This window comes from Amblyraja radiata, chromosome 10 (assembly GCF_010909765.2).
Source record: "Amblyraja radiata isolate CabotCenter1 chromosome 10, sAmbRad1.1.pri, whole genome shotgun sequence".
In the NCBI taxonomy this organism is placed as follows: Eukaryota; Metazoa; Chordata; class Chondrichthyes; order Rajiformes; family Rajidae; genus Amblyraja; species Amblyraja radiata.
Genome location: NC_045965.1, coordinates 68342568 through 68363110, shown reverse-complemented (window position 1 = coordinate 68363110; position 20543 = coordinate 68342568). Strand labels below are relative to the sequence as shown.

Below are 20543 nucleotides of genomic sequence, written 5' to 3'. Positions count from 1 at the left end.
CACCACTGTGCCAGACACACTGTCCCCCAGCTTGACAAACTGTGGTCGACCCGTCAGGTAGTCGTGTATCCAGGAGATAAATGTGGAATCCACCCCCATCTTCTTAAGCTTGTCATTCAGAATCAGGGGTTGGATGGTGTTGAACGCACTTGAAAAGTCGAAGAACATAATCCTCACATAGCCACCGGGTTTGTCCAAAAAGGAGTAGACCCGGTGCAGCATGTAGAGGACTGCGTCATCCACCCCAATGTTCTCCTGGTATGCAAACTGTAGTGGGTCGAGTGCGTGCTGGACTTGTGGTCTCAGGAGACGAATGAGTAGCCGCTCCATTGTTTTCATAATATGGGATGTAAGGGCCACCGGTCTGTAGTCGTTGATCTCGGTCGGCCGCCCTGCTTTGGGAACCGGCACGAGACATGATGTTTTCCACAGACCTGGTACCCTCCCTGACTGGAGGCTCAGGTTGAAAATGGTCTGGAGCGGCTCCGCCAGCTGAGCCGCACAGTCTTTTAGTAGCCTGGGACATACACCATCAGGGCCAGCTGCTTTACCAGGGCGCAACCTCCTCAGCTCAGCTCTCACCTCGTCCGCCGTGAAGAACAGTTGAGGAGATGCCGGCATAGGAGGTGCTGCTGCTGTGGTGTTGGGGGGGCTGCCTCGTGGAGGTGATGGTGGGGGAGAGGCTGCACCTGTAGAGGTGGGAGGGGATACCAGATCAAACCTGTTATAGAACAGGTTAAACTCATTGGCCTTGTCCACGTCTCCTGACGGCTGGCTTCTCTTCTCCTTGAAGCCAGTGATGGTCTTCATTCCTCTCCACACCTCTTTGATGTTGTTGTACTGCAGTTTCTTCTCCCGCTTCGTTTTATAGTCCCCTTTTGCCTGCTTCATACTCCTTTTCAAGTGGTGCTGTACCCTCTTGATTTTTTCCCGATCACCAACCTTGAAAGCCTCCTTTTTCTTGTTTAGGAGGCTCTTGATGTTGCTTGTAATCCAAGGTTTGTTATTGGGAAAGCAACAAACAGTTCTTACTGGCACAACAACATCCCTACAGAAGTTGATGTAGTCCGTTATGCATCCAGCCATCCTGTCGATGTCCATACAGCTGTTTAATTCCTGTGGCTCCATCAGTATGTCCCAGTCTGTGCATTGAAAGCAGTCCCTCAGTGATTCACTGGCCTCTGGTGTCCACTTTCTGAAAGACCGGGTGATTGTAGGCTGTCTCTGTACACAGGGTTTGTAAGAAGGCCTTAGATAAACCAGGTTGTGATCTGATTTGCCAAGCGGTGGAAAGGCTAAGACACTATAGGCCTCCTTGACATTGACATAGCACAAGTCCAGTGTCTTATTGTGCCTTGTGGGACAGTCAACATACTGTGAGAAGCCTGACAAGTGGGGGCTGATGTTCACATGATTGAAGTCCCCTGATAAGGCAATGAGTACGTCCGGGTGTCGGGTCTGTAATCTCGCGACAGTCTCTTGGATGACGTCACATGCGACTACAGGCTCCGCTCGAGGAGGAATGTAAACAATAATGGCAACGATGTGGGAGAACTCCCTCGGTACATAATAAGGTCTCAGTCCAACCGCCAGGAGCTCAATATCCCGACAACAGATCTTATCTTTCACAGTTATGTGACCTGGATTACACCATCTATTGTTCACAAGCAGAGCAAGTCCCCCACCTTTGATCTTCCCACTCGCCTTCGGGTCTCTATCTGCTCGTACCGTAGTGAAGCCGGGGAGATCCACACAGGAATCCGGGATGATGTCCGTCAGCCACATCTCGGTAAAACACATGAGACTGCACTCACGGTAGACCCGTTGGTTCTTCATAAGGGCCTCCAGCTCCTCACACTTGTTAGGGAATGAGTTGACGTTCCCCATAAGGATCGATGGCAGAAACGGCTTGTATCTCCACCTCCAGGCCCTTAGCCTGGCCCTTAGCCTGGCACCTGCACGGCAACCACGGAACGGCTTCTTCAGCTCAGACGGAATATGGTGTTTTATTCCGTAAGCTGTCCGTCGCCACATAAGGAGTTCATCCCTCCTATACGCGACTCTACACATGCTGTGTAAAAATTACTGCACAGCAGCAGCAGCAGCAGCCACCGCCCAAAACACACTAAAGCACTAAACAAAACTCTGAGCTACAAGGACTTGTATCCAAGTCCTTGTATCCAAGTCCCTGTCCTTGTCCTTCACAAAAACTAAATAAAACTAAATAAAACATTAAACAAAAAACACTAAAACGCTAAAACACTAAAACAAAACTCGGAGCTACAAGGACTTGCTGCCTCTCAGTTCGGCGCATGCGTGGTCCACTTTAAGAGCCCTATCTAGCTCTCTCTTGAAAGTAACCAGAGAACCGGCCTCCACCGCCCTCTGAGGCAGAGAATTCCACAGACTCACAACTCTCTGTGTGAAAAAAACTCTGTGCGTCGACCCAGATCTATTCCTCTCGTGATTTAGTCCACCTCTACAAGATGCCCCCTCTTCCTCCTGCGCTCCATGGAATAGAGTGATAGACAGCTATAGCCAGCACCATTCTGGTTACATGTGTCCACTGCTGCAGGTTTAACCTGTGCATGTTTGATTTGCAGACAGAGCCTGGTGCTGGTCGATGTCAAGAGTGCGGTGTTCGTCGTGCCTCACGATGAGTTCGTCCAACGAGGAACCCTGAAATATCGCTACCACCAGGGGGTGCTGCACAAACCGTTACAATTAAGCCGCCCGCAAAATGTTGAGAAGGCGGTAAATATCAGCTCTTTATTCTGTCTGGAGTAACAAATGGTGCAGTGAAAAGAAAACACAGAGTGCGGGAGTAACTCAGCAGGTCAGGCAGCATCTGTGGAGAACATGGATAGGTGACGTTTCACAGAGTGCTGGAGCAGAACAAGGGGTTGCAGTTTAATGATAAGGGGGAAATCTTTTAGGACCGAGATGAGGAAAACATTTTTCACACAGAGAGTGGTGAATCTGTGGAATTCTCTGCCACAGAAGGTAGTTGAGGCCAGTTCATTGGCTATATTTTTTGGTTAGATGTGGCCTGTAGATGACATGTGCATATGCCTTTAACATAGTGACCTCACCACTACTACCCACTCCCCATATCAGAAGTATAAATGCAACCTCCCCACCCATTGATCACTCTCTAGCTCCTGTGACAGACCACGTACAGCTAGGGCAGCAACGTTTGTGTATTACCAATAAATAGTAGTAAAGACAACATTGTGTTATCAAGATCTTTACATGGTGTCAGAATTGGTCTCCTCTGTTTGTTTAACTGTTTGCTTACCTGCTCGTAGCGCATGAGACGTGGTCTAAAGGCTAAAGGGATCAGGGGGTATGGAGAGAAGGCAGGTACAGGATACTGAGTTGGATGATCAGCCATGATCACATTGAATGGCGGTGCAGGCTCGAAGGGCCAAATGACCTACTCCTGCACCTATTTTCTATGTTTCTATGCTTCTATGTCTAACTCAGCGGGTCAGGCAGCATTGGTTGTTAGTGTTGGCGTGTTGTCTGTGATACCGGGGAGTGGGATGGGGGAGGGGATTGCAGTGGGACAGACACGGTAGGATCGAGCTGAGGGGATGAATCGCCTCATGCAATGCAACGTGTTTGTGTAGATACTGGAAACCCTGAAGACCTTGGAAGCCCACAGCGTGGAGAATGTCCGCCCCGACACGCCGGCCAAGTTCCTGCAGCTCGTTCAGCTCCTCCGCTCCGCCCCGCAGACGACCACAGCCAGCGTGTGGGACAAAGCCAGTGGCAGCCGTGCCCGGTGAGTCCTCCCCTCCCCTCCCATAACCCGTCTACCCTCCCTTCCCCTCACTGCCCCTCCCCTCCCCTCACCTCCCCTCCCCTCCCCTCACCGCCCCTCCCCTCCCCTCCCCTCCCCTCACCGCCCCTCCCCTCCCCTCACCGCCCCTCCCCTCCCCTCACTGCCACTCCCCTCCCCTCACCGCTCCTCCCCTCACAGCGTATAGATACAGGATAAAGGGAATAACGTTTAGTGCAAGGTAAAGCCAGTAAAGTCCGATCAAGGATAGTCCATGGATCTCCAATGAGGTAGATGAAGGTCAGGATGGCTCTAGCTGGTGAGAGGGCAGTTCAGTTGCCTGACAATAGCTGGGAAGAAACAGTCCCTGAATCTGGAGGTGTATGTTTTCACACTTCTTGCCTGATGGGAGAGGGGAGAAGAGGGAGTGACCGGGGTGAGACTGGTCCTTGATTATGCTGCTGGTCTTGCTGAGGCAGCGAGAAGTGTAGATGGAGTCGATGGAAGGGAGGTTAGTTTGTGTGATGGTCTGGGCTGTGTCCACAACTCTCTGTGATTTCTAGCGGGTCTTGGATGGAGCTGTTCCCAAACCGTGTTGTGATGCATCCCGATAAAATGCTTTCTATGGTGCAACTGTAGAAGTTGGTGAGAGTTGTAGGAAAGAACTGCAGGTGCAGGTTTAAACCGAAGATAGACACAAAATGCTGGAGTAACTCAGCGGGTCATGCATCAGAGAGAAGGAATGGGTGACGCTTCGGGTCGAGACACTTCTTCGGACTGATGTCAGGGGAGGGGACGGTACAGGGATAGAATGTAGTCGGAGACAGTAAGACTGGTGGGAGAACTGGGAAGGGGGAGGGGATGGACAGAGAGGGAAAGGAAGGGCTATTTGAAGTTAGTGAGATGGTGAGATTGGAGTTGGGGAGAGATGTTGGGGTCATGCTGAACTTCTTCAGCCAAATGTCCCTGGAGCGCCACGTTCTCTAAGGGATCAGGGAGTATGGAGAGAAGGCAGGTACAGGATACTGAGTTGGATGATCAGCCATGATCATATTGAATGGCGGTGCAGGCTCGAAGGGCCATATACATCCACAAATCCAACCTCCGCAGTTTTGGGGACAGAGCCTTCTCCAGGGCACCTCCCAGGCTCTGGAACTCCCTCCCCCAACTGATCCGCAATTCCGTGTCCCTCACCATCTTCCAGTCCCGCCTCAAAACCCATCTCTTCACCTCTGCCTATCCTTAGCCCCACGTCCCCCTCCCTTTTCATCTGTGCTTGAATTGCCTCATATTGTGTTTTGAATTGAATTCTGTCTTTACTTTGTGTACTAGTCATGTCTCTACTATTTATTTCATTCCGCTTACATGTTTTTCCTCTACTTGCTAAATTTTTGTAAGGTGTCCTTGAGACTCTTGAAAGGCGCCCATAAATAAAATGTATTATTATTATTATTACTCCTGCACCTATGTTCTATGTTCCTATGTTCTTGCTGTTGAAGCCGCAGTGATCTGTGCAGAGTGTGAACGTGTTCTGCTTCTGTTTTGGGGGTTACTGAACATCCCGCGGTCTAGGCATAAGCTCAGGGGTGCCCGTGCCTTTGCGGTTGCAGCTCCTAGTCTGTGGAACAGCATCCCTCTTCCCATCAGAACTGCCCCCTCCATCGACTCCTTTAAGTCGAGACTTAAAACTCATCTTTACTCTCAAGCCTTTCTTGACATCCTCTGAGTGAGGGCTATATATATGTATTTATGTATGTACTTAATCTATGGACCAATGTTGTATAACGTTAGTACCTCCACAAATGTAAAGCACTTTGGCCAACGAGAGTTGTTTGGTAAATAAAAATAGAAATAGAAATAAAAGTGACTTGACTTGCCTTGTTTTTGGCCACTAGGTGTTGGATTCTGTTTGCGCTTCCTGCTGTGGGAACAGCCGATGCTCTCCGCTTCATCACAACCAAGATCCAGCGGCTGGAGATCACGATGCAGGAGGCAGCTCAGACCCTGGCCCTGGCCCTGCATCAAGTGATCGCTGATCTCCACACCCTGCCCTTAGTCACAGTGGGTCCGCTCCTCTTATGCTTCTCACACCTCCAGGGGCGGTGGGGTGTCGCAGCGGGTGGAGCCGCTGCCTGGCAGTGCCAGAGACCCGGGATCAATCCCCACCTTGGGTGCTGCCTGTGTGGAGCTTGCACGTTCTCCACAGCTGAGAGAATGGAGCAGTTGCGCTTGTACACTCTGGAGTTTAGAAGGATGAGAGGGCATCTTATTGAAACATATAAGATTATTAAGGGTTTAGATAGGCTGGAGGCAGGAAACATGTTCCCGATGGTAGACAAAAAAGCTGGAGAAACTCAGCGGGTGAAGCAGCATCTATGGAGCGAAGGAAATAGGCAACGTTTTGGGACGAAAGCCAGCCCGAAACGTTGCCTATTTCCTTCGCTCCATAGATGCTGCTGCACCCGCTGAGTTTCTCCAGCTTTTTTGTCTACCTTCGATTTTCCAGCATCTGCAGTTCCTTCTTAAACAACATGTTCCCGATGTTGGGGGAGTCCAGAACCAGGGGCCACAGTTTAAGAATAAGGAGTAAGCCATTTAGAACGGAGACAAGGAAACACTTTTTCTCACAGAGAGTTGTGAGTCTGTGGAATTCTCTGCCTCAGAGGGCGATGGAGGCCGGTTCCCTGGATGCTTTCAAGAGGGAGCTAGAGAGGGTTCTTAAAGATAGCGGAGTCAGGGGATATGGGGAGAAGGCAGGAACGGGGTACTGATTGGGAATGATCAGCCGTGATCACATTGAATGGGGGTGCTGGCTCGAAGGGCCGAATGGCCTCCTCCTGCACCTATTGTCTATTGTCTATTGTCTCCCCGTGTGACGGCGTGGGTTTTATAGGGTGTGGATGAACTGTAATGTGGAATTAGATGTATCGTAGAACCAGCATGTGATGGGGTGGCTGATGGTTGGCGTGGACACGATGGGCCGAAGGGCCTGTTTCTATGCGGTGATCAGTGGCTACTAGTGTGCGGGATAGAATCAGGGGAGGTTGAGGGGATTGTAAGGAGAATAAAAAATGGGATGAATGCCGGGAATGCGTTATTGTTGGTCAGTAGTGACTTGATGGGCCAAAGAGCCTGTTCCATTTTATAACTGGGTTTAGTTTGTCAGTGTTACGTGTACCGAGGTACAGTGAAAAGCTTTTTGTTGCCTGCTAACCAGTCATTTCAAAGGAGAGCTAGATAGGGCTCTTAAAGATAGTGGAGTCAGGGGATATGGGGAGAAGGCAGGCACGGGGTAGAAACATAGAAACATAGAAATTAGGTGCAGGAGTAGGCCATTCGGCCCTTCGAGCCTGCACCGCCATTCAATATGATCATGGCTGATCATCCAACTCAGTATCCTGTACCTGCCTTCTCTCCATACCCTCTGATCCCCTTAGCCACAAGGGCCACATCTAACTCCCTCTTAAATATAGCCAATGAACTGGCCTCGACTACCCTCTGTGGCAGAGAGTTCCAGAGATTCACCACTCTCTGTGTGAAAAAAGTTCTCATCTCGGTTTTAAAGGATTTCCCCCTTATCCTTAAGCTGTGACCCCTTGTCCTGGACTTCCCCAACATCGGGAGCAATCTTCCTGCATCTAGCCTGTCCAACCCCTTAAGAATTTTATAAGTTTCTATAAGATCCCCTCTCAATCTCCTAAATTCTAGAGAGTATAAACCAAGTCTATCCAGTCTTTCTTCATAAGACAGTCCTGACATCCCAGGAATCAGTCTGGTGAACCTTCTCTGCACTCCCTCTATGGCAATAATGTCCTTCCTCAGGGTACTGATTGGGGATGATCAGCCTTTAATGGCGGTGATGGCTCGAGGGGCAGAATGGCTTACTTCTGCACCTAATTTCTAAAAGAGTCCAGTGAAGTCCGATCAATGATAGTCCGAGGGTCACCAATGAGGTAGATAGTAGTTCAGGACCGCTCTCTAGTTGGTGGTAGGATGGTTTAGTTGCCTGATAACAGCCGGGAAGAAACTGTCCCTGAATCTGGAGGTGTGTGTTCGTTTTCACACTTCTGTACCTCTTGCCCGATGGGAGAGGGGAGAAGAGGGAGTGACCGGGGTGAGACCAGTCCTTGATGATGCTGCTGGCCTTGCCGAAGCAGCGTGAGTTGTAGGTGGAGGCGATGGCAGGGAGGTGAGGTGATGGGAATGTGGGGAGAGGGGAATGTGCTGGTGAACGAGGGGACGGTTTGCTGGTGATTTATTGTCGAACTTGTTGCTTCCCGTTGCAGGAACTGCTGGGCGTGATACACGTACAACAATCGGCCATCCTGCGCCCAATCATAGTCCTTGGCTACGGCTCCATGGTTTACCGCTACTGTGCTCACCGCATCACCTGCCCCGACCACGCACTTAAAGTGAGCTGATTTGACTCTCACCCCCCCCCCCCCTTGATCTACCCTCATCCTCTCCGCACCCCTCCTAGACCCCTCCTCGCCGCCCCACCCTCTCCACACCTCCCCCCTAGACCCCTCACCCCCCCGACCTTTCCTCCTCCCCCCCCTCACCCACCTCACCGCCCCCTAACCCTCACCCCCCCCCCCTTAGACCCCCCTCACCCTCTCAGCAACCCCCCGATCTTTCCTCCTCACCCTCCCCTCACCTCCCCTCACCTCCCCTCACCGATCAAGGATAGTCCGAGGGTCACCAAAGAGGTAGATAGTAGTTCAGGACTGCTCTCTAGTTGTGGTAGGATCATTCAGTTGCCTGATAACAGCTGGGAATAATGTTATGCTCCTGTGTTTCACCAAGGATTATGGTCTTACCGAGTGATGTTCTTAGTGAGGGTTTTGGTCTTATACTTCTGGACTTGTGTCTTCTGGTCTTAAGCCCCTGTCCCACTGTACGAGGTAATTCACAGGTTCTCCCGAGTTTTCCCCTGATTCGAACTCAGAGAATGTCCGTAGCGGGTCCGTAGGAGTTTGTGGATGTCTCGTAGCGGCTCGTAATTGGTCTAACTACAAGTAAAAAGTAACAATTCTTTCATCACGAGTATTATTTTACTCGTGGACATTTTTTGTAGAGTTGAAAAAACGTCACGAGTTTACCGGATCAGGGGAAAACTCGGGAGACCTGGTGAATTACCTTGTACAGTGGGACAGGGGCTTTACGGTCTATCTTGGCATTATGGTTTTAACGAGGCTCGTGGTATTCCTGAGGGCTTTAGTCCTGTGGCTTCTGGCCCCATGGCCCACTGAGACTAGTGGTCTTACCGAGGCTCTCCTTTTGCAGGTTCTCCACGATCTCCTTGCCGACGCCGTCGCCCATGGTAACGAGGAGGACATGGCCCTGGCCCTGAAGGCCATCGGTAACGCAGGCCAGCCCATCAGCATCAAGCACATCGTGAAGCTCCTGCCCTGGCCCAGATCCTCGGCCCCCAACGTCCCCCTCAAGAACCAGGTGGACGCCATCATGGCCCTGCGCAACATTCTGAAGAAGGACCCAACAAAGGTAAAGATTCACTGCAGTCCAACGACCCGCACGGCTTGGGGATTGTCCACGGCTGGCCTGATACCACAGATAGACACAGAGTGCTGGAGTAACTCAGCGGGTCAGGCAGCATCTGTGGAGAACATGGATAGGTGACGTTTCACAGAGTGCTGGAGTAACTCAGTGGGTCAGGCAGCATCTATGGAGCTAAGGAAATAGGCAACGTTTCGGGCCGAAACCCATAAGGGTTTCGGCCCGAAACGTTGCCTATTTCCAGAAGGGTTTCGGCCCGAAACGTTGCCTATTTCCTTAGCTCCATAGATGCTGCTGCACCATAACTCAGTGGGTCAGGCAGCATCTGTGGAGAACATGGATAGGTGACGTTTCACAGAGTGCTGGAGTAACTCAGCGGGTCAGGCAGCATCACTGGAGAGGAGGAATGGGTGACGTTTCGGGTCAAGACCCTTCTTCAGACAGAGTCGGGGGAGAGGGAGTAGAAGGGTAAGGTGTGAAAACACAGATCAAAGGGGTTGATGCTGCTGCCTATCTGGCTGAGTCACTCCAGCATTTTATGTCTATCTTTGCTGTTTCTTTGATCCAGCTATCCAGGAAGAGAAAGGTTGGTCAAGGTCAGATGGGGGGGGGGGGGGGGGGGGCGTAGCGACTCTCACAGCATGCTGATGCATCTGGAGTGTTGCCTGGTCTGGTTACCAAGGTAGAGGTTAAAGGTGAGAGGGGGAAAGTTTGATGGAGATGTGCGGGGCAGGTTTACTTACCAAGAGGGTGGTGGGTGCCTGGAACGCGCTGCCAGGGGTGGTGGTGGAGGAAGATACCATCGTGGTGTTTGAGAGGCTTTGAATAGGCAGGTGGATCTGTAGGGAATGGGGGGGGGGATGTGGATCACGTGCAGAGAGATAAGAGTTGTTCTTGGCATCACGTTGGACACAGACATGGCGCCTGTTCCTAAGCTGTATTGTTTAGGCATTTAGACTGTAGAGATACAGCACGGAAACAGGCCCTCAGCCCACCGAGTCTGTGCCGACCAGCGATCACCCCGTACACTAGCACTATCCTACACACACCAGGGACAATTTACAATCTTTTACCCAAGCCAATTAACCTACAGACCTGCGTGTCTTTGGAGTGTGGGAGGAAACCGGAGCACCCGGAGAAAACCCACGCAGGTCACGGGGAGAACGTACAAACTCCACACAGACAGCACCCGTAGTCAGGGTCGAACCCGGGTCTCTGGCGCCACCGTGCCGCATACTGTTCTATCAACGACCGCTCCTGAACTTAGGGCGTCACGGTGGTGCAGCGGGTAGAGCTGCTGCCTCACAGCGCCAGAGACCCGGGTTCCATCCTGACTACGGGTGCTGTCTGTAAGGAGTTTGTACGTTCTCCCCGTGACCTGCGTGGGTTTTCTCCGGGTGCTCCGGTTTCCTCCCACACTCCAAAGATGTGCAGGTTTGTAGGTTAATTGGCCTGGTGTAAATGTTAAATTGTCCCTCGTGTGTGTGGGGTAGTGTTAGTGTGCGGGGATCGCTGGTCGGTGCGGACTGAGTGGGCCAAACTAAACAATGCTGGTTGCTCTGTGCACTCACAGATACAAGTCATCACGCTGCATATCTTCATGGACCAACGCAACGCCCCGGAGCTGCGGATGGCTGCCTGTGCAGTGTTTCTCTGCACCAAGCCGCCCCTCAACGCCCTGCTGCTCCTCGCCAACTCCCTGATGAAGGAGAGCAGCTTGCAGGTGGCCAGCTTTGCCTACTCGCAGCTCCGATCACTGGCCAGGAGCTCACTCCCCTCCCTCTACCCGCTGTGAGTATGCACGCACCCAGGGCCGGTGCTAGGAATTGCGGGGCCCAATTAGAAAACTGATGGCGGGGCCCCTACTCTAGAAAAGTAAAAATTTATGTATGTTTATATTTCGTGTAGTTTCGGGAATTTTAAGGCAAGCTGGTTGGTGATTGGATGCAACCCCCTTAGAGACAGCGTTTGATTGACCGCCAAATGAATTTGTCAAATCTGTAACAAAAATCGCTGGTCGGTGCGAACTCAGTGGACTATCTGGTTGTATCTCCAAACTAATCTGGTTGTATCTCCAAACTAATCTGGTTGTATCAACCAGACTATCTGGTGGTATCTCCAAACTAAACAGTATAACATGCAGGTACATTCATTAAAATTAAATTCAGTGCTTATTTCACATGATTTCTCACTGTGTAAAGCTCAATATCTGACCAATTTCTGTTTAACACGTTTGGTCTGCCGTGAGCATTTTTCGTTGCATCTCGTTGCATCTCCCCTTTTCCTAATCGGCCACAATTCAGATAATAGTCTACTTTCCTGTTTTTGCCACCAAAGTGGATAACCTCACATTTATCCACATTATACTGCATCTCCCATGCATTTGCCCACTCACCCAGCCTATCCAAGTCACCTTGCAGCCTCCTAGTTTAGAGGGGTTTAAACGGTTTAGAGATGTTTAGAGGGCTTCAGATGGGTTCAGGTGTGTTTACAATTGTTTAGAGGGGAATAGAGGGAAATAGGGGGGCTAGAGGAGTTTTAGAGGTGTTCAGAGGGTCCCAGAGGGGTTTAGAGACGTTATAAGCCCCCCGTGAGAAATTGTATTTCTCTGAAATTGAAGATAGACATAAAGCTGGAGTAACTCTGCAGGACAGGCAGCGCAGCGACTTTAGAGAGAAGACCCTTCTTCAGACTAAACTGAACTCTCGTCGGTGAGATTAGTTGTGATTGTCTGAAGAAAGGTCTCGACCAGAAACGCAACCCTCTCCCCAGAGCCCTTGCGCGTCCCGTTGAGCCACCTTCAACTTCAGAGCCAAACAAAAAACACAGAGTGCTGGAGGAACTCAGCGGGCCAGGCGACTGCCTCACCCGCTGGGTTTCTCCAGCATTTTTGTCTACCGCAAAACGTCAATGACTCCGGGAATGCCGAGGCGACAGTGTGAGAGAGCTAGAGAGAGACGAGATGGGGAGCAAGAGAGGGAGGGAGAGAGCAAAACACAAAGAGACACAACGTGGGTCGGTAGGTGAATGACTAACCTGCACACCAGGAAGAAGCCCCTTCTCGCGCTCCGGGGCCCTCACTCATGATGGTGAGTTTAAAGAAATTCTCAACGTGTCATCGATCTACATTACATCTACATGTAATTGTGTTTTAAACAAGTATTAATGACGCCGCGTGAATTTTATTCAAAGGAACACGACGTTATTAATACTTGTTCAAAACACAATAACATTTACTGAGGAAGGCGGATGGATGCATTGATGACATGATTGTATAACAACGTGTTAAGTACTTGCTGATAAGAAGTGCTAACAGTACTAGTTAACACATCGTTTGTGTCTGATGGCCGTGCAGCGGTTGTTATACACAAAGATCCTATAGTGGAGCTCTGCTAGAAGATCTTTGGTTATACATGTTCGTTTAAAAAAAAAATCCGGATGGCGAATTAAAAAAAACTTTAGTTAACAAAGAGAATTCGTATTTCCATACGAAGTACGGAACATTAGTGCGGGGCCCCCCTAGGCGCGGGGCCTAATCGGTCAAATCGGCTTAAAACCGGCCCTGCACGCACCTTCACACTCATCAATGTACACAATAGGTGCATGAGTTGGCCATACGGCCCTTCGAGCCAGCACCGCCATTCAATGTGATCAATCAGTACCCCGTTCCTGCCTTCTCCCCATATCCCCTGACTCCACTATCTTTAAGTGCCCTATCTAGCTCTCTTGTGAAAGTATCCAGAGAACCTGCCTCCCTCTGAGGCAGAGAATTCCACAGACTCACAACTCTCTGTGTGAAAAAGTGTTTCCTCATCTCCGTTCTAAATGGCTTACCCCTTATTCTTAAACTGTGGCCCCTGGTTCTGGACTCCCCCAACATCGGGAACATGTTTCCTGCCTCTAGCGTGTCCAAACCCTTAATAATCTTGTATGTTTCAATGAGGTGCCCTCTCATCCTTCTAAACTCCAGAGTGTACAAGCCCAGCCGCTCCATTCTCTCAGCATATGACAGTCCCGCCATCGGGAATTAACCTTGTAAACCTACGCTGCACTCGTTTACTTCAGTTGTCATGGAGAGAAGGAATTGGCAACGTTTCGGGTCAAGACCCTTCTTCAGACTGATGTCAGGGCAGGGGGCGGGAGGGGGCTGTCTGAAGAAGGGTCTCGACCCGAAACGTCGCCAATTCCTGCTCTCCATAGATACTGCCTCACCCGCTGAGTTACTCCAGCATTTTGTGTCTACCTTCAATTTAAACCAGCATCTGCAGTTCTTTCTTAAACGCACAAAGCTGTATGTTCTTGGAATGTGGGAGGAGACCAGAGGACCTGGAGCAATTGGCTTGATCGGCTTGCTATAATTGTAAATTGTCCCTAGTGTACGGGGTGATTGTTTTGTGGGCACAGACTCATTCGGCCGAAGGGCCTGTTTCCACGCTGTATGTATATCCGTACAGTAGCTACAGTAGAAATACCCTGTACTGTGTGGAAACAGGCCCTTCGTCCCACTGAGTCTGCGCTGACCAGCAATCCCCGCACGTGAACAGTACCCTACACACGCTAACGTTTTTTTTTACAAAGTCAATTAACCTACAAACCTGGTAGAAAATAAAAATGCTGGAGTAACTCAGCGGGGCAGGCAGCATCTCTGGAGAGAAGGAATGGGTGACGTTTTGGGTCGAGACCCTTCTTCAGACCCGACACGTCACCCATTCCTTCTCTCCAGAGATGCTGCCTGCCCCGCTGAGTTGCTCCAGCATTTTGTGTTCATCTTCGATTGAAACCAGCATCTGCAGTTCCTTCCTACAATCTTTACATTTACACCAAGCCAATTAACCTACAAACCTGAACGTCTTTGGGGTGTGGGAGGAAACGGAAGATCCCGGAGAAAACCCACGCGGGAGGAGGTAGAAACGTTGTACAGACGGGCACTTGTAGTCGGGATGGAACCCGGGTCTCTGGCGCTTTGAGGCAGCAGCTCTAACATGCCGCCCTCTGGTAATAACCCGCCTCCCTTTCCTATCGACAGGGCTGCAGCCTGCAAGATGGTGGTGAAGTTCTTGGGAGCAAGGTTCGATCGGCTCGGTCTCCGCTTCAGTCAGAGTTTACACCTCGATGGTTTCAGCTGTGAGTGACCAACAAGCCAAGCCGCCTCCACATTGTCGTCTCATCCTTGTCAGGACCTCAGGTAGACAAAAATGCTGGAGAAACTCAGCGGGTGAGGCAGCAGCATCTATGGAGCGAAGGAAATAGGCGACGTTTCGTGTCTCGACCCGAAACGTCGCCTATTTCCTTCGCTCCATAGATGCTGCTGCCTCACCCACTGAGTTTCTCCAGCATTTTTTGTCTACCTTCGATTTTTTATACATCTGCAGTTCCTTCTTAAACATTGTCAGGACCTCGTTCTCCTGGAGCAGGCAACATTCATTACCTAAGATTCATTGCTTCATATGATAATTAATAAACAAACGAATAAGTAGATAGATAGATAGAGATAGATGGATAGAGAAATTAATCGACGAATGAATGAATGAATGAAAAGAAAATGTTCACAGCCATCTGAGAAAAAACTGAACTGAATTAACCTTCAACTAAAGGCCGGGGTGAGAGTCTTCAGAATCAGAAGAATCAGAAGAATCAGAATCAGAATCACACTTTATTTGCCAAGTATATTTTGCAACATAGGAGGAATTTCACTGGCCAGGTCAGTCATACAATTAAAAGCAACAAACACTCAAAAACACATTTTATCATAAACATCCACCACAGTGACTCCTCCACATTCCTCATTGTGATGGAAGGCAAAATAAACTTCAAGTTTCTTCCTTTGTTCTTCCTCGGTCGGGGGCGTCGAGCCTTCCGTTGACTGGACGGTCTTAACTCCAGTAGCCGGTGGCGTTCAAATGCTCGCTTCAAATGTTGACCTAGCTGCCAGCGCCGGTCCTGACAAGGGCGCAAGCTTCTGGCGACAACCAGTGGGAGCCATCACTTGTTACAATAGATGATGGTGGTGGCAGAATTAGCTCGGGATACTTCCAGTTTCCAGCCCCCTCGCGATGTGGACGCTTCTGCTATGGGGCCAGGGTAGAGTGAATGTGGAGAGGGTGTTTCCACTGGTGGTCCAGAACTGCACACAAGACTCCAAATGCAGCCTAACCACAGTACTATATCTGCATCATGACTTGCTGACTGTCAGAGCCAATATTCTGGCTGATAAAGGCAAGCATGCCCGATGTCTTATTAAACACCCAATTCAGTTGAGGTATGAGTTCATGAAATGCAAGATGTGCATTTTATAAGAGGAATGAGAAGGGTTACCTCTATCAGGTCTCCGCACATTGCAGAGAAAACAGTGGAAGTCTGTCTAACTCTCCCCATAGCCAATGCCCCCGAATGCAGGCAGCATTCTGGTGAAGATAGACACAGAGTGCTGGAGTAACTCAGCGGGTCAGGCAGCATCTGTGGAGAACATGGATAGGTGACGTTTCACAGAGTGCTGGAGTAACTCAGCGGGTCAGGCAGCATCTGTGGAGAACATGGATAGGTGACGTTTCGGGTCATAGAAACATAGAAGGAGTAGGCCATTCGGCCCTTCGAACCTGCACCGCCATTCAATATGATCATGGCTGACCATCCAACTCAGTATCCTGTACCTGCCTTCTCTCCATACCCCCTGATCTCTTTAGCCACGAGGGCCACATCTAACTCCCTCTTAAATACACCCTTCTTCAGACTGAGGTGGCGACGTGGCTTGCCGACTCTAATTGTCACTGACTTGCTGTTCCTCTCCCTGCCCTAGATAAGCTGATGACAGGAGTGTCTGGGAAAGTGCTCCTGATCCACAACGAGGGGAGCATCATCCCGTCAATGGCAGCGGCCAAGGTGTCGGGGCACACGTTGGGAGGTGTCTTTGATCTCATGGAGGTAACGTGGTCCAGCCTCAGACCAACTCTGGCCAACGTGTGCGTGCGTGCGTGTGTGTCCGGGAGTCACAGAGAGTCACAGCATCACGCAGCACTCTGCTGACCAAGATGCCCCATCTACACAGGCCCCTGCTGTCTAAAGGTGGCTTATACCCCTCCAATCCACATCTACCATAATCCCAGCTATCTAAAGATGCTTTATACCACTCCAATCCCTGCACATTCATGTGTTTCTGTAACTGTCTTTCATCTTTCCCCTCTCAATTTATAGATCAAGTCTTTGATCGAATGTTTTGTAGACTTGGACCATAATATCTTGCTCTTATATTCTTCCCCGTAGCATCCTGTATGTATAAAGTCTTAGTCATATTCATAGAAACCGGTCCTTCGGCCCAACTTGTCCATGCCAGCCAAGATGCCCCATCTACACGAGTCCCACCTGCCCGCGTTTGGCACATATCTTGTTCTATCTATGTCCCTATGCCAATGTGTTATAAATGTTGCCGTAGTCCCAACCTCAACCACCTGTTCTGGGAGCTCGCTCCATACACCCACCACCACCATCCCAGTGGAAAAAGGTGCCCCTCGGGTTCCTATTCAACATTTCCCCTCTCACCTTTTGGTTCGTCATTCCCCTACTCTGGCCAAGAGACTGCGCATTGACCAACAACAGTGGGGCAAAGTCCAGGGTCCACAATGGGGTGGAGGTGAATCAGACACAGTGTGGGCTAGAGATGGAGAGCAAAGGGTATGTTGCATTCACAGAGCCGCACAGCACAGGAGCAGGCCCTTCAGCCCATCATATCCGCGCTGACCATCCTCACCAACCCTACCACCCAGCACTACCGCCTTTGGCAGCTCAGTCCACACACCCAGCGCCACTAGTCTAAAACAAGTTGCCCCTCAGCTTCCTATTCAACTTTTCCCCTCTCATCTTAAACCTATGGCGTTTGGTTCTTGATTCCCCGACTCTGGGGGAAAAAGACTCTGTGCATCCATCCGATCTATTCCCCTCATGGTTTTATACACTATAAGATCACTCCTCTGCCTTCTGCACGCCAAGGAATAGAGTCCTAGCTTCTCCCTGTAGCTCTGGCCCTGAAGTCTTGGCAACATTATAGAGCCACACGGCATAGAAACAGGCCCTGCTGCCCAACTTGCCCCAGATTCACCATCTACACTAGTCCCACCTGCCTGCGTTGGGCCCGTAGTCATGTACCGATCCAAATGTCTTTGTGATAGACGCCAACAGTATTGTCATACATTCCACACGTAGAGGTGAATCTTTGTAAATCTTCTCTGCACTCTGTGTGGCCTCTTGGCATCTTTCCCACATCCAGGTGACCTAAACTGACCCCATTACTCCAAGTGTGGCTTCAACAATGACTCGGGGAAAGTCCACCTATAGTCCACCACAAGACTTTGAGTTCACTCCATCAGTAAATGAGATCAATAACATCTCCACTTCCTTGCCCGATCTCCATATCACTGGACTCCCCAAAGTCCCACCTCTCTATTGATCTCAATCTTGACCAGCCTCTCCACCCTCTCCGTAAAGGGGGAGAATTCTGAATGTTCACAGACGCTTGGAGATAAAGATGTTCATTTAAGACAATAAGATGCTCATAGGAGCAGAATTAGGCCATCCGGCCCATCAAGTCTACTCCGCCATTCAATCATGGCTGATCTATCTCTCCCTCCAAACCCCATTCTCCTGCCTTCTCCCCGTAACCCCTGACACCCGCACTAATCAAGTATCTGTCAATCTCCACCTTAAAAATGCCCAATGACTTGGCCTCCACAACTGTCTGCGGCAATGAATTCCACAGATTCACCACCCTCTGACTAAAGAAATTCCTCCTCGTCTCCTTCCTAAAGGAACGTCCTTTAATTCTGAGGCTGTGCCCTCTGGTCTCTCACTAGTGGACTCTCCCACTAGTGGAAACATCCTCTCCACATCCACTCTATCCAAGTCTTTCACTATTCGGTGAAGTTTCGATGAGGTCTCCCCCCTCAACCTTGTCCCCCTGTCTGTTTCCCCTCCAGGTGGGTTTACGAATGGAAGGTCTCCAGGAAGTGATTACAAAAAGTCGCGAGCGTTTCAGTGGGGTTCCAGACCTGAAGCAGATTCAACGCATCTTAAACAAGGTCAGACCCGTTGCCAGTGCACGTATGTTGGAGCGGGGATTTGGAGTTAAACGTTCCTAGATTAGTTTAGTGCAGTGCAGTTTAGTTTGTGTGCGAAAAGGAACTGCAGATGCTGGTAAAATCAAAGGTAGACGCAAAATGTGGAGTAACTCAGAGGGTGAGGCAGCATTCCTGGCGAGAAGAACTGGGCGACGTTTTTCGGGTCCCGCCCCCTCCCCTGACATCAGTCTGAAGAAGGGTCTCGACCTGAAAAACGTCGCCCATTCCTTCCCTCCAGAGATGCTGCCTCACCCGCTGAGTTCCTCCAGCGTTTTGCAAGTACCTTCAGTTTAGCTTATTGTTGTCACGTATAGCGAGGTACAGTGGAAAGCTCTTCCGTTGCGTGCTATCCAGTCAGCGGAAAGACAACGCATGATTTCCATCCAGCCGTGCTCAGGTAAAGGATAAAAGGCCACAACGTTTAGTGCAAAGTTAGTTCTAAGGTGCGCAGTGAGGTGGATGGGAGGTCAGAACCGTTCTCTCGCTGGTGAGAGGAGCGTGGTCACTTCTATGAGAAGAGGGGAAGAATATTGGAGCTGGATGAGGCCATTCGCTGTGGTCTGCCTGTCCTCCTGGTCAGTAGATTATTAAGGGTTTGGACACGCTAGAGGCAGGAAACATGTTCCCGATGTTGGGGGAGTCCAGCACCAGGGGCCACAGTTTAAGAATAAGGAGTAAGCCATTTAGAACGGAGACGAGGAAACACTTTTACTCACAGAGAGTGGTGAGTGTGGAATTCTCTGCCTCAGTGGGCGGTGGAGGCAGGTTCTCTGGATACTTTCAAGAGAGAGCTAGATAGGGCTCTTAAAAATAGCGGAGTCAGGGGATATGGGGAGAAGGCAGGAACGGGGTACTGATTGGGGATGATCAGCCATGATCACATTGAATGGCACTGCTGGCTCGAAGGGCCCAATGGCCTACTCCTGCACCTATTGTCTATTGTCTATGTATGGGGGCGGCACAGTGGCGCAGCGGGTAGAACTGCTGCCTCATAGCGCCCGAGACCGGGGTTTGATCCTCGCCAGTTCCTCCAGCTCTATGTGTTTGAAATCGCTGCAGCTAGTTTAACATAGAAGATAGGTGCAGGAGGAGGCCATTTGGCCCTTCGAACCCGCACCGCATAGTTCAGTTTAGAAATACAGCGTGAACACAGGTCCTTCGGGCCAACGAGCCCGCAGGAACCAGCGATCACCCCGCACACTAGATCAACCCTACACATGCTAGGGCCAATTTACGGATGCCTAAAGGGCCTGTCCCACTTGGCAATTTTTCCCGGCGACTGCCGGCGTCATTTCAGTGTTGCCGAAAGATTTTGAACATTTCAAAATCCGGCGGGGACCTAAAAAATGTTGCGACACTTGTAAAAACACCGCGCGTCGATACGTCACCACGCCGCCTCACGCCGCATCACACTGCAACATCTTCAGTGACCTGATACGTCTGGCAGTCGCCAAAAAAATCACCATGTGGGACAGGCCCATTATTCACCTCCAAACCTGCACGTCTTTGGAGTGTGGGAGGAAACCGGAGCGCCCGGAGAAAACCCACGCGGGTCACAGGGAGAACGTACAAACTCCGTACAGACAGCACCCGTTAGTCAGGATGGAACCCGGGTCTGTGGCGCTGTGAGGCAGCAGCTCTACCCGCTGGTGAACTGCTCCGATGTGCATTCACGTGAAGCCTCTTCTTTCTTTCCACAGTTTCCTGATCTGAAACCAGCTGCACAAACAGTTCCTCTGGCATCGGTTTACTTCAAGATGTTTAACCAGGAGATCGGTTTTGTTGACTTCAGGAGGGATTATATTCACAAAGCTCTCCAAGTAAGTGCAATCTCTGGCATGTTTCAGTTGAGTTTATTGTCACGTGTATTGAGGTACGGTGAAAAGCTTTTGTTGCGTGCTATCCTGTCAGCGGAAATACAATACATGATTACAATCGAGCCGTTTACAGTGTACAGATACATGATAAGGGAATAACGTTTAGTGCAAGGTAAAGCCAGTAAAGTCTGATCAAAGATAGTCCGAGGGTCACCAATGAGGTAGATATCAGTTCAGAACCGCTCTCTGGTTGTGGTGTGTTTAAGAAGGAATTGCAGTTGCTGGAAAAATCAAAGGTGGACAAAAATGCTGGAGAAA

The 20543-nt window shown here is 50.2% G+C and overlaps 1 protein-coding gene across 1 annotated transcript in view; it reads left to right on the top strand.

The window, feature by feature from the left end:
- Window positions 1–20543, top strand: part of LOC116977423 (vitellogenin-like) — a 69176-nt gene that overhangs the window by 9957 nt on the left and 38676 nt on the right. The window contains exons 7-17 of the mRNA XM_033027850.1: window positions 2604–2754; window positions 3633–3767; window positions 5432–5450; window positions 5682–5845; window positions 8071–8196; window positions 9071–9289; window positions 10875–11092; window positions 14328–14425; window positions 16098–16222; window positions 18268–18369; window positions 20109–20228. Coding sequence (XP_032883741.1) covers window positions 2604–2754; window positions 3633–3767; window positions 5432–5450; window positions 5682–5845; window positions 8071–8196; window positions 9071–9289; window positions 10875–11092; window positions 14328–14425; window positions 16098–16222; window positions 18268–18369; window positions 20109–20228 — 1477 coding nt within the window. The remainder of the gene's footprint in view (window positions 1–2603; window positions 2755–3632; window positions 3768–5431; window positions 5451–5681; window positions 5846–8070; window positions 8197–9070; window positions 9290–10874; window positions 11093–14327; window positions 14426–16097; window positions 16223–18267; window positions 18370–20108; window positions 20229–20543) is intronic.